The 13,691-nt window shown below is 40.7% G+C and overlaps 1 protein-coding gene across 2 annotated transcripts in view; it reads right to left on the bottom strand.

Moving 5' to 3' along the window:
* The window catches only part of ATP10B (ATPase phospholipid transporting 10B (putative)), a 70,577-nt gene that overhangs the window by 20,182 nt on the left and 36,704 nt on the right, over positions 1-13,691 (bottom strand). For both annotated transcript variants that reach the window (XM_042947547.1, XM_042947552.1), the window contains 4 exons: positions 13,440-13,624; positions 9,113-9,434; positions 6,263-6,339; positions 4,781-4,906 (listed from right to left, as the gene is read on the bottom strand). In XM_042947547.1, the coding sequence (XP_042803481.1) occupies positions 4,781-4,906; positions 6,263-6,339; positions 9,113-9,434; positions 13,440-13,624 (710 nt within the window). The remainder of the gene's footprint in view (positions 1-4,780; positions 4,907-6,262; positions 6,340-9,112; positions 9,435-13,439; positions 13,625-13,691) is intronic.

The following is a 13,691-nucleotide window of genomic DNA, read 5'->3' as shown; positions in this document are numbered from 1 at the left end:
TAATAGCAACAACAGCAAATAACAACAGCAACAAAGACACATAAAGCACATACTATATGCTAAGCTATGTTCTGACCCATTAAATCTACCTAGCAGCCCTTTGAGGTAGTGATTACTACTCTCATTTTACAATTTAGGAAACTAAGCCTCAGAGAGGGGTCAAGTCATTGGGCTGGGGGTATAGAGCTAGTAAGTAACAAAATTGGAGTTCAAATCCAGAGGTTCTGGATGCAGAATCCATCCTCATGAACTTGATGTGGAAAGTGGATGCACTTGTTAAAGTGAATTCAAGGTCGGAGATCACAGTTCAGTCTCCGGCACTAATGTCCAGAATCCTTGATTCTACACTATGAGAGGCCAGTAGGATCCATTTTAAAGTGCTAGAAGTGGGGAAAGTACTGGACACAGAATGCTGTGATTGGCAGTTTCTTCCAGGGATGCCAAGGGAGGAAGTTTGCCAGTTATAGGCCATGCTCTGATAGTTGCAATGTAGATTTGGTCCTTCTGACTCTAAGCCTCAGTCTTTCCTCTCCATCAACTTCATCTTGCCAAATTCCAGCTTTTAATTTGTGCAATCTTATCTGGTGGATGCTGTGATGCTTGACCCAGTTTTCACCCAAGCCTCAGACGTAGGCTAAAGCCAAGGGAGGAAGAGAGCAGTAACCTGGCTGGTGTCGGAGGCTGTTTGAAGCTCCGTGTCCAAGTGTGATGATCTCATCACATGATATTTCTTGAACAATTTATGTTGAGACACAGTGCTAGAGATGCTTGGACAGTGGACAACACACAACATGGATCAGAGTGATCTCTGCCTTCAAAGAGTTTGGCAACCACTGGAGAACAGGCTTCTTAGACCTCTAGGAGGCACTGAGTGCCATGGTAGTGAGGGCATTCAGTCTGGGGAATTTGGAGTACAGTAGAACTAGGTCCAATCCCAATTCTGTGATGTACTTAGTTATGTGACCTGGGTAACCCCTCTGGCTCTCAGCAACCATATCTATAGAGAGATAACTGTCCCCACCTCACAGGGTTGTTAGCACCTGCTGCCATCATCATCATCATCCTAGTTTAATCTGGACAAATGATGCATTTATTATGTACCTCACACATGTAAACTCATTTATGCACACAATAACCCTGTGAATTAGGTAGTATCTCCCTTTTACAGATGAAAACACTGAGACACAGAGCTTAAGTAAATTACTGAGGCCATATTGCTGCTGAGTAGCAGAGTGGGGCTGGGATTTGAACCCAGCCTTGTTCTAGCACATACGCTCTTAACCCCTATATTACACTTGTCTCTCATAGTTACATACATACATAAAGTTCTTAGCACAGTGTCTGGTATGTGGTAGGTTCCCTGTAGATGATGGTGGATGTTAATGTTAATAATGCTATGCCAAACAGTACCAAGTTGTACTAAGTACCAAAAAAACTACAGGAATCAAGGGTGGCATGGGGAACGTTGGTGACCTGGGTGTTGGAGGACTAGCATTTACTGAACTTGTCTTACACTACACACACTGCAGTATTAAAGGGCTTTAAGCCCTAATCAAAGCAATAAAACACTGCTTGGATATCACTTGCTCATTTTTCCATAGAAATACTCTTACTGAATTATAATTTAATATTGATTTTTATTAAGGGTTGTTAGAGAAAAAGAGTGGCCATATGGAGGTTAATTTTCATTTCCTACAAAAATGCCACTGAAGACAGTTTCCTGAAGGTTTTTGTGTGACCTTTTTCTAACCATTTCCTTGAATAATTGATCTCTACATTTAAAGCAAAGAGAGGGTATTCCTCATGAAGAACTGGTCTGCTTGTTTTAACCAAACATTTAATACTTAGCATCTTATCCAAAGTTCCTGGTGCAAACTACCTCTTCTCTTTCTATGGTTCTGGTCTGTACTCTTATAAATTTCTCTTGTAACTTCCCTATTGCTTTGTGTTCTTACTGTAAGTCATGTACATCTCGTTTTGGAATTAGATATAGCATATGACATAAAATTGTAAAGACTCAGGTTGTTAAGCCTCTTTTTCTTGGCAGGGAAACTGGCAAATTCTTCTTTTAGGTCATAGCTTAAACGTTGTTGTCTTTCTAATTTATTTGGTCAAGAATCTCCTGGTGATATGTCCATAGCACCCTGACCTTCTTTGAGGGAGATGTGCCTAAGAAAATGTTTGTAAAACTTTAATCTCCTTCCCCTATACCAGCGCTTCTCAATCTTTAAGGTTCATACAAATCATCCAGGACTCTTACTAAAAGTGCTGATTCTGAGGTAGGAGGCCTGGGATGCAGTCTGAGGATCTGCATTTCTAATAAGCATCCAGGTGATGCAAATGTGCGGGTCCAGGAGCCACATTTTGAGAAGCAAGATTTATTAAGATGAGGAGATGACAAACTACTTCCTGGAGGCTGAATCAAGCCATAAATAAGGTTTTATTGGGACACAGCTACATGGATTCATTTGCATGCTGTCTTATAGCTGCTTTCATGTGGCCGCAGCAGAGTTGAGTAGGTACAATGGGCTATATGGCCCACAAAACTAAAAATATTATCTGGCTCTTTGCAGAATAAGCTTACTGAGCCCTGATTTAGACTGTCAGCCTCATGAGGCAGGGACCACGTCTGTCTAATTCTCTATACCCAGTGTCTGATAAGGTTCCAGACACAGCTGTTCAATGACGATTTGAATAAATGAAATAAATCTTTGCTGTTCTATTGTCCCAATACCCACCCTGGAGTTTAACACTGAAGTGTTTCCTTCCTCCGCAGGCCCTGTTAGGACCTTGTTTGCTTCCACTTCCTCTGGTTGGAATCTTTGCACCTCTGAGGGCACCCACTGAACCTGGTGACAGCCTCACGGAGACTGGGGCCTGCGTTTTCCTCCCAAGTGGCTACAGTGCAGTAATTAATTCATTGTTCAAATTTCAGAGCATGCAGGGTTTTAATCCCCTCTGAAATTGGTTTTGGATGTGGAAGTCATAGTTCTTCACCCTCTAATTGCAATGGGGAGATAATGCCGCATCAGTATCACAATTTCGAGCACGGCATTGGGCTGGAAATAAATACCATTTAAGCTTTGAAAGCATGGCTGGCTGGAAACGTTTCCTTTTCTATTTCACAAATTTAATGCAGAGAAGAGGTTGTGCTTATTCAAAAGAACGGCTCCTTTGGAGGCAAGAAAAAAAATTAAATGGGCATTTTGAATTCTAAGTAAACAGTCTTTCATGCTCAGAGTGAGTTTCAAGTTAAATAGAGTGACTTGTTTGCATAGACTTGCTGAATATTACCATCCAGTTTATCGAATTTACATTATTTTTTGTCATGCTGTTTATTTACATACACATTGAACTTTGCACAAAAATGCTCACTCTTGAGCAAGGGCAACTGTGACATGCCTAAATCAGGACTGGGAGAGTGGAATAAGGGGACACAATGCAATTTCATAGCTGCTACTTAGCTAATGCATTTTTCTTCTACCACCCTGCTCTTAATCCTCCCTTTTTCCTTATGCAAACAGGAATCAGATTCTATTTGCAGACTCCTGGGGATTATTCAAAGGTCCTTGAACTAGGTAATAAAAACTCAGTTCCCCTGTCCCTCCCCACCTCCCCTTAGTACAGCAATATTCTGGCTTCTTCTAATTCCCATTGTTAATCAAGGACTTTTCAAACAAAAGCTGCTGACAGTTTTAATGCCTCAGTTGGTGTGTGCCTGCTTTGGGCCCTTATCAATAAGACAAAAATGAACTATTTTTCAGGAGAAACAATGGTGTCTTCCTAGGATTGTATTTTATAGTGTTACATACTTTCCTGAGCTCTGACTCTAAAGCCTCTTAAATAATACTTCTAGGGAAGAGGGAGTCATAGTGTCTCCATATTACTGATGAGGAAACCAAGGCTCAGAGTGGTTAAGTGACTCTTCCAAGTTCACACAGCATGCTAGAGTCAGGCAAAACTAAAATCCAGATGATCTCCCCCTTTAAAACATTTTTGCTAATAGATATTTTATTTAAATATCCTGACCTCTGTGAATTCTCTGCTGGGAAGGCTGGCAAAGTTGAAGTGATACATAGAGTCTCAGGTGGAAGCTAGGAGACTGGTCTTAACCTGTACAAGGGATAGGCTATAGCTCTTGCATTGGGGTGGCTCTATAGGGAGAGAAAAATCTCAGATACATGTCAGGCTAGTTATTTGAGTTTTTTCTTCCTTGCAGTCAGAAAATAAATCTCATTTATGGAGCCCATCTAAGAGTAATGACAATAGTAACAATAATAAAAAATAATGGCTAACTTTATAAGGTGATTACTATGTGCCAATCACTTTATATACAAGCTCCCATTTAATCCTTGTAGCAAATATACAAGAAAGGTACTCTTATCCCCACTTTACAGTTGGTGAAACTAAGGTGTAAGGCCATTATCAAATGTAAGAGCATAGATTTGAACCAAATAAGATTGACGCAAGAGTCTGTGCTTGTAACCACTCACACTGCCTTCTGTGTGCCAGGTGCTTTCCATACAGTATTGCTAATGCTCACAATAACTTCACACAATAGTCTTAGCCCATTTTACCAAAGAAGAAATTGAGGCTCAGAGAAATGAATTACATTGCTCAAGTTCACAGAGCTAGTAGGAGACAGTCTCAGGATTCAAAATCCAGGCCACCCTGACTTACTCCCTTATGCTGAAAAGGTTTGTCTACCACTGTGGTGGGAGCTGGGTCCCTGGCTGGGCCTCCCAAGGCCTGGGTGGGAGGTTGCTATAGGGCTACTCACCACATTCTTGTAGAAGTAGTACACCACCATCCTGGATAGGCGTGAGTAACACCAGTGGCCGTGCACAAGCAGCAGCTTCTTGAGGTGTCTGAAGCGGGAGATGGCAAAGTCACTGGACATGACAGCCTGAGAGGGCAGAACAGAGACATCAGCCTCTATCCACAGCTGCCAGTGAACCACAGAGACTCCCTCAAGGGCCATGCTTTGTTCTAGGTCCACAGCTGGTAGGGCCGAAAAGACCCTTTGTAATTATGTGGCACCCTTGGGTGGTTCACCCCATCCTCTCTTCTGGAAAAGCCAAACCTTACTAGAATCCAAGAAAGGCAGCTCATAAGGGACCACTGGTCTAGTCTGGCCCTTCGTCTCCTTCTGTTTATCCAATAAACAGTAACTATGGCCTAAAATGTGTTGGCACCATGCTAGAGATATGATGGCTAACCAGAGAGTAGGGGCTTCTGTGCAAGTAATTCTCAAACCTCTCAACTCCCTTGGTCACCTCCTGTGGCAGACCATTTGATCCATTCTCAGATGGAGCTGATGGTTGGATAGTTCTTCCTTTACATGGAGCTGAAATATGTCTTCTGCCCTTAGGATTGCTTAGAACAAGACATAGCTCTTAGTACTCTTTTAAGAGTATAAAATTGAAATATGCCTGGTTATAAATCCTGGTGTGAGTCTTGGTCAGACTGTTTAACCTCTCCCAGACTAAGTTTCATTTGAAAGAATGGAGTAATAATCCCTAACACATGGGGTTGTGATTGTTCATGTTAATTGGAGAATCAAGTGAGGTGCCTAGTAGAGTGCTGGCATATGGTAGATACTCAAAAGGTAACTGCGTTCTTTCATCCTTATCAACAAACTTAGGCAATACCTATTGTATGCACCAGAGGTGGGAATATGATTGTTAATAGTTCAGAATGATAAGGTGGGGTTTGTTTTAATGGGAGACATTAGTAGCTCAAGTTATATGCTTGTCCCAAGCTGAATTTTGACTTAGGTATGTCTATTAAAGTGTACCAAACAATTTATAGGTCAATCTAGCCATCAAGACTAAAATGGCAATTGAAATGTGTTTTCAAATGTTCTTATATCTGTCACTGCTCATGGAGGGCACTATACCCTTGGATGTGGGTATAGGCTACAGGGAGGAAATATGGAGTCAGAGGAAGGCTTAGCCCTACCTGAATGGTTAGGTACTCTTTGGCTTTAGAATACAGGTATTGCCAGCTGTCTATAAAAAGCCAAACATCTTTCTATTTTCCTCTGTACCAGAGGGACTGGGCAGCAGGGGTATAGTGATGGAGGTTATGTAAGAGGAAGTAAGTTACATAAGAAGGAAGCCCCCCTCCCCCACCCCCCAACTCTAAGATGATAATTCTGCAAAGGTCTTGGGGAGAGATTCCTCCAACACTGTGGGGAATTCCATAACTCTCCAATAAGGGGAGTTAGGGTAGAAAGGAGAAGAATGGAGGGGAACAATACCTGCAGGCCTTCCTGTCCAGATATTCCAATTCCAATGTCAGCAGCATGAATCATGCTTACATCGTTTGCTCCATCACCTGAAAGAAGAGATGTCATGAGGTATCTTTATTGCTGGTCTAATTGCTGCATGACAATGAAAAGGGTGTTACATGAGTGGCTCTAACGTGTCCCCATTTGTATATAATCGAATCCTTTTACAATGCTCTGATTAGTCCTATAGGAAAAGTCACTGCTATTTGGCCTGAGAGAGGTTTTTTCTTTTTTGACAAGAAGCTCTATTATTCAACAAATGTTTATTGTGTCTTTTTTTCTAGGCACATTAGGTATTGGGAATACAGTAGTGACTGAGACTTGAGCAGTGCTTTACAGTTTACAAAAAAGGCCTTCACAAATGTTACAGTGGACTTTACTAATGACTAAATGGAGAATTTGAGCAAAGTAGAGATTTAGCAAGGGTAATACAGCTAGGGAAAAGGCCCAGAAGCATTGGCACTAAGATCTTTCTGATAACTTTCCTAACTCAGTATAACTTAAAATACTGACCATATTAAGACTGCTAGAATGTCTGGACAGCTAAATCATCAAAGATTGTCAATAGTGTCCAGGGACAGGGATGGTATTCAGTTTTGTTTCTGAATATAGGAAAATAGGATCGACTGGGTTTTTTTGGTTGAGGAACATTTAATCACACTGAGTTCCCGTTTAATGAACTAAGTTGTTTCAGAAAATTGGAGGTTAGGGCATGGAAATACACATATACACATAGCTTCCAGCACTGTCAAATAGCTTTTTCTGTGATAATGGAAATGTGCTATATCTTTACAGTCAAAGAGGGAAACCACTAGCCCCATGTGACCATTGAAATGCAGCTGGTGAAATTTTGTTTAATTTTAAATTTCCATACCTATGCAGAGCTGGGTGTCAACCATTTTGGACAGCACAGCTCTACACAATTGAGGCTTTCCTTACAAACCTGGCTTTTCCCAGAGCTTTATCTTTCAGAATAGAGTTTAGCAAACTTTTTCTGTAAGGGGCCAGATAGTAAATATTTTAAGCTCTGTGGCCAAGAAGCAAAATTGAACAACTGTTCTTGCTGAGAGGCAGTCTTTTACACGTTTTACATTTAAAAACATAAAAATCGTTCTTCGTATCCCTGCAAAACCATGTAGTGGGCTGGATTCATCCTGGTGGACTGGTTTGTGGACTGCATTGCCTTTATTCTCCTCCTGGCCACACCTCTTTTTCCAGTAAGTTCTCATAATAATATGTAATTAAATTTATCTTAGATACCATAGAGACTATGGGATTGGGAGAATTTTCTTCCCTTAATTATTTGGCAATGAAATTTGTTAATATTAACAATTTTCTCACTATAAGTAGCCATTATTTTTGTAATGATTACTTTTTTTTCATGATAGCATAACAGGACATAATTTTTATCTTCCCCATGGCAAACAAGTCCACCCTTTAACCTCTTCTGTTAGCAAACTACTGGAAGTAGAGGTGTGGAATCATGCCATTGCTTACCCTGCTGTTTTTATTTCTGCCTCTATGGCAGCAGAACCAATTTCTTACCTCAGGGAGTCAGTCCTGGGCTGTTGCCTTGTGTGTGTCTAAAGTTCTGAAGAGGGCAATTCAGGGAATAAAATTAGGATGCAGTTGCTAAAGTTTTGCTCCCTGTATCCTGTCTACCCACTCCTCCCCTCCCCTTTTTGTTTTGAACTGCTTTTACCTGAAGAATGGGAGAAAAAAACAATATATAATATAGAGTTATTTGAAATGCCTGGAAGGAAAATCTCTTTCCATGTCTGTGTAGGAAGGATAGAACCTGGAACCATCTGCAAGAATATCCTTAAATGAATGCAATATTTACTATGTGCTTGGAGTGTGCAGAGCATGGGATGAAATGGTATGAATGATATGGTCCCTCTATTCAAGGAACTCATGGTCTGCTGAGCAGGCCCTCACAGAAGGCAAACCAGTGCTCTGCAGCTCTGAGGGCTGTGTGCTGTGGGAGTTCTCAGAGATAAGGAAAGTTAGGTGGGATTAGAAGAAGGGGTGTTTTATAGAGGAAATAGCTTGTACAAAGGCCTGGGAGTGAGAGAGATAGGACAAACCTCATGGAGAATGGAGGCAGTTCCATTTGACTGGAGCATGGAGTTCAAATGTTGGGGACAGGGGTTTCTGTGGTTAAGGACATGACTGGAGGGTTAGCAGAGACTACATCATGAAGATTCCTGCAAACCAGGTTTGCTTGTTGATGTAGGTACAGTTTTTATTTCTCTGCCTTAACCATGATTAAAGTTTAGTCTCTTATGAGAAATTTTTTCATCAACCAAGAGGCTAGCATTTGTTGAGAATGTGCTTTGTGCTGGGCCTTGTATTTAGGAATGAACATATGTGAAAGTCTCAGCTTCTAAAATCTCCCCACCAGCCGTCAATATGCAGAATATCAAATCCACAAACATCTTAGGTTTATGTTATTATGCCATGTGTTAAGTATCGAAAGGGAAATGGTCTGCATCCCAGAACTGATTGGCCTGAGTGTACATTATTGAGTTATGTGAATGTTCTAAATTTGAGGTCTCTTTTGGCTTTGACCTCCATCCAAGCCCTGTTTTCCTTTGTGACCTGCTAATCCTCAGAGCTGTGAATCACTTTCTCACTCTACTTAGCCTCTGTTTCATCTCCAGCTGCCACGTATTGATTGTCACTTTGAACTCTCTCAGTCTGAGAAAATGATCCTCAGCCTGGCTGTCTCAACTTTGATATGTGACCTCCCACCTCTGGCCCAGGACTTTTGTCAGATCAGCCTTACAAGCTGCACCCACATCTCAGCATGATGGGTACCTATGGAAAGGGTCATGACGCTCAACTTGTCTCGCACCAGCTTGACTATCATACTCTTCTGGAGAGGGGTAGAACGGCAGCATAGGACAGACCGGCAATACTGAGTCAGCTCTAAAAATTTCATCTCCAGCTTTCCCTGGAAAATGGCATTCAATGTCTTCCCATTGATGACCAATCCAACTTCTGGAACTGCAGCTCTTGAGGTAGGAGGTGGTGTCTCAGAAGGTAGGCAGAGCCCAAAGAGCTTGCGGTTTGGCTTCTGTGGTCCATGAAATTGCTTCACTTCTTCCAGTGCATAGTTAAGGATGGATTCACAGGTTTCCTATAGAGTCAGAATAACAAGTATGGTATTAGTAAACAACACAGAAATGTAGGTTAAAGATCTCACTTTATCTTTTAGTAAAATAGTTATGAAATTCTACCACCATAGAGATTACCCAGGAATCATTTTCTGATTCTTACATTTCTCTTCAACCTTTCAAAAAGCATCAAAGCAATATTAATTTGGAAGCAAATTAATGGCAAAATAGGAGAGACTGCTAGGCAATGGGAGTGGAAATAGCTCAGCAAGATGGGGAATGATACAGGGACGGTATAAGCTAATAAATATGAATGTGATGGTAAATAATGATATGTCATGATAATACAGTGCTTATTTCTTACAAATCATTTTGGTTCTCCTGAGGAAACTGAGTGATGAGGAAGTTGAAACAGTGAAATCTTTAGTAACTTGCACTAGCTCATCCAACTTACTAGTGGAGGCAGATCATCACTGCTTGAATTATCGCTTCCCAATTGAAAAAATACACTGCGTGTTTACCTGTTGATATGAATGTGTTGCTCATACATGTTAAAACTGACTATGAATGTGAACATTTTACTGATGTAAAGAAACGTATTTTTTCTGACATTTACCTCGAAACATAGTGAAGCATTCATTTCCTCTTTTACTTTTGATTATATCAGAGATCAAGTCAGATTTTGGTTCTAAATATATCCTTAGTACCTTATTAGATTTTGCAACATTACTTTCAAATAAAGTTGTGGCAGTCAGTAGTATTATTGATTTTAATAGCATTGTTTTGTTCACATGATCTTTATTTAGCAGTGTTCTTTTATCCATGGCAAGGATGATGGTTTTCATTTAGTATAGTCCTAAAAAATTATTCTAAAAATAAATTTAAAAGTGTTCAAAGTGAGTCAATTTAAATGAATTCATTACTGGAAAAAAAAGTACAGGTAATATGTGGATTTAAGCAAAAATTGTGAAGATTTTTCTGATATGACAGGTTTGGGGACCATTGATCTAGAAGCTTCTGAGATTATTTGGGATACTTTCTTGTGGAGTGAGCAGAACTGCAGTTAATCATTCCCGAGTCTTCCCTTAGGGGATGCTAAATTGAGTGTTGCAAGCAGTAGGGTATGCCCAGAACCTAGAGGGGTGAGAGGAAGCTGTGCCAGGGGTGGGTGGTTATGCCTGAGGCACTTATCTGGGAAAGAGATCAAGATAGTCCTTGCTGGGAGTTGGGGCCAGCATAAATTATATAAATTCCTCCAACGCAGGACTGCAGGAAGTCACTGGAGATATGTTTCAAAATAAAATTTCTGAATTTGCTTATTTCAAAGTATGATGTAATAACCACAATAGTTACCATTCATTTAACCTTTAGTGTATGCCGGGTACTGTGGTAGGCAGCCTCCAAGATGGTTCTCAATGATCTCTGCCATCCTGGGATGCATGCCTCTGTGCAATCCCTCCCCTTGGTTATGAGCCACACCTAGCAATTCCTTTCTAATGTAGAGAATTCTGCAAAAGTGATAGGATGTCACTTTCCAGATTAGCTTATAAAAAGACTTGTGGCTTCCAATTTGGCACTCTTTTCCCTCTCTCTTGGATGGCTTGCTGTGGGAGAAAGCAGCTGCCATGTTGTGAAACAGCTCTATGGAGAGGCCCATGTGGTAAGGAAATGAAGTTTGCCAGCAATCATGTCTGTAAGCTTTGAGGATGGCCTTCTCTTCATTCCCAAACAACCCACTAGTTGGGGCCTTTAGATGAGCCCACAGACCTGACAGGTTGAATTCAGCCTTCAGAGAGACTTTGAACCAGAGGTACCCAGCTAAGCTGACCCTGGACTCCTAACCCACAGAAACTGTGGGATAATAAATGTTGGTTGTTTTCAGCCACTGAATTTTGGAGTGTGTTAAATACTGTGCTAATAAGTATTTTTCTTCTATGATCTTATTTAATCCTTCCAATAGCCTCTGAAATAAATCTTTCTAATCCCTATTTTACATTTGATGAGGGTGAAGTTTAGGGAGGTATGATATCTGGACCATATTAAGCTTTCAATATATGCTACTAATAATGACAATCATTTCTGTTATTGGTTTTTAATGCTCTAGTTCCTTCTAAATTCCTTGACAGACCAGCACTTCCACTGATGATGATAGTAATTCTCTCATTTTATGAAAGAGAACCTTGAGGTCTACAGAGGTCCCATAACCTGCTTACAGCTTTAAGATACATAACAAAGAAACAGTAGCCCTAAATCAATTTATAATGAATTAGGCAGATTAAAACCCTTGGAGGAAATATCCACTGAATACATAATTATATTAAACTAAGGTTTAAATAAATCTGAGATTTGGAATGGATTTCCTGTTTTTGGCTTAACATTTCCATGTACCCACCACTTTTTCTCAGGTAGAAAGACTAATCTTACAGGTTTAAAGGACTCAGGGCATGGGCTGGTCCTAACATTCAGGTACCATCAGGGTCCCAAACATCTTTGAATGATTCAACAGTGACTGAACCAAACATGAAATGTGACATGCTATTCCTTAGGAACATTGGATAATTAATTGTTAAACATCTTCAGCTTCCTATAGGAATGCATTGTATTTAACAGAAACCACAGAAGCCCACTCTATCCCCCTTGGACTGGCTGACTCACAAGTTTGCCCATGTCCTCCTCCTGGAATTACCTGAAGTGAAATGATCATTGCAAACAGAATTTCCATTGTGAGTAGGGCAGGCAGACATCAACGCTATTACAGGGATCAAGTACTCAAGCAAGCAGCAAATTACTTTCTTTCCTAAGCATAATATTAATGCCAAAGATTTCCCCAAGATTATTTTCATTTTGAAAATTCATTGGAGTTTAATATAATCAGAGCATAATCTGTGCACCTGACAAGAAAGTGATTTCTCCAATTCATCTAAAGGGCCTCAGGCACTTTTCATAGTATACACTACTGTTTAAAAAGTATGTGATATGGATTTGTTATGGAATAAAAACCAGAGTTAAATCTTCCGAACTTCTATTCTGGGTCCATATCTGTTTTAAGCAAAACCAAAAGAGGTTCCGGCACTGTCCCTGTATCCTGTTTTTGTGCTGTTCTTTCCCATGTTCCTCCCTCTTCTCCATCCTTTCTCCCATGGTGTGTCTAGGTCTCCCTTCCAGTGCCCTGCTCCCACTGCCCTTCCAGGACAATGTTTTCCTGCTTCCTTTTGGAAGCATACATCTCAATGCCTACTTCCCATATTCATCAACCAAGGTGTTAAAATTTCACTTTCTGTGGTTTGCATTGTGAAAATAGATTTTTTCTCCTAAATATAAAATTGTATTATAACTTTGAATACTCTTCTCCAGATTTTACACAGCCCTTTCTCCAAACCCCATCCCCTGCCACCCACAACTTACTGGGGTTTAAAATTGCAGTTTTAGGACTTTGCTTCTCTCTCTCCTATCCTGTCAAAATTTACTGGTCTCATGAATCATTTCCTTCAGGTTTTATTCTGTGGCAAACCAATCTGACATACAAATTGGAGCTGCAGTTTTAAACTCATAATCATTTCAATTTAGTTGGGGCTTTTTCAATGGAAGAGTTAGTCCAAAGTATAAGAAACTAACAACTGGGGTTCTGTGAGCAAACAATGTGGTATAATGAAGATAGCACTGGCCTGGCAGAGAACGGTGTTCTAGACTTAGTTCTATTAGAAACTATCAGGGTGACCCTGGGCAAGTGACTTAGTCTCAAGGGTCTTTAGTTTCCTTATTTGTAAAATGAGGAGATTGGGCCAAAGGTGAAATCTGGAAGATCAAAACTTTCTAACATGTACTACTAGATGTAATATAATCAAACTGGTCAGCCATGCATGGGGATGAGGTGGATGATTTCTGGGGACCTCTGAGCCCCAAGGTTCAGTGATATTTTAAGGGTAGGGGTGCTTCCCCTCTGCACCCAAATCCCTCCCATAACCCTATCTCTTGTTGGTCTAGGGGCTGTTCTGCACTTGGACATGTGGTCCCTACTTTGGCCTCACCTGATTTTCTGTATTAATGGAGTAAACAGTGTCAGTCTGATCTAACAATCTGCAGGAATAGGCGATATTAACTGCTGTCTCCTGCTTATCTCCAGTCAAGACCCAGAGCTGGATCCCAGCTTCCCGCAGAGCAGCAATTGTGTCTGGAACCCCTTCTTGCAGCTGGTCTTCAATCCCAGTGGCTCCTGGAGTGATCAAAGACACCAGAGCTTACATTTAGAGTGAAAAAGTAGCTGTTTAATTTCCCCAAAG

Source organism: Panthera leo, chromosome A1 (genome assembly GCF_018350215.1).
Source record: "Panthera leo isolate Ple1 chromosome A1, P.leo_Ple1_pat1.1, whole genome shotgun sequence".
NCBI classification, from domain to species: Eukaryota; Metazoa; Chordata; class Mammalia; order Carnivora; family Felidae; genus Panthera; species Panthera leo.
Note: the sequence above shows the minus strand (reverse complement) of the source record. Positions and strands in the feature narration are given on the sequence as shown.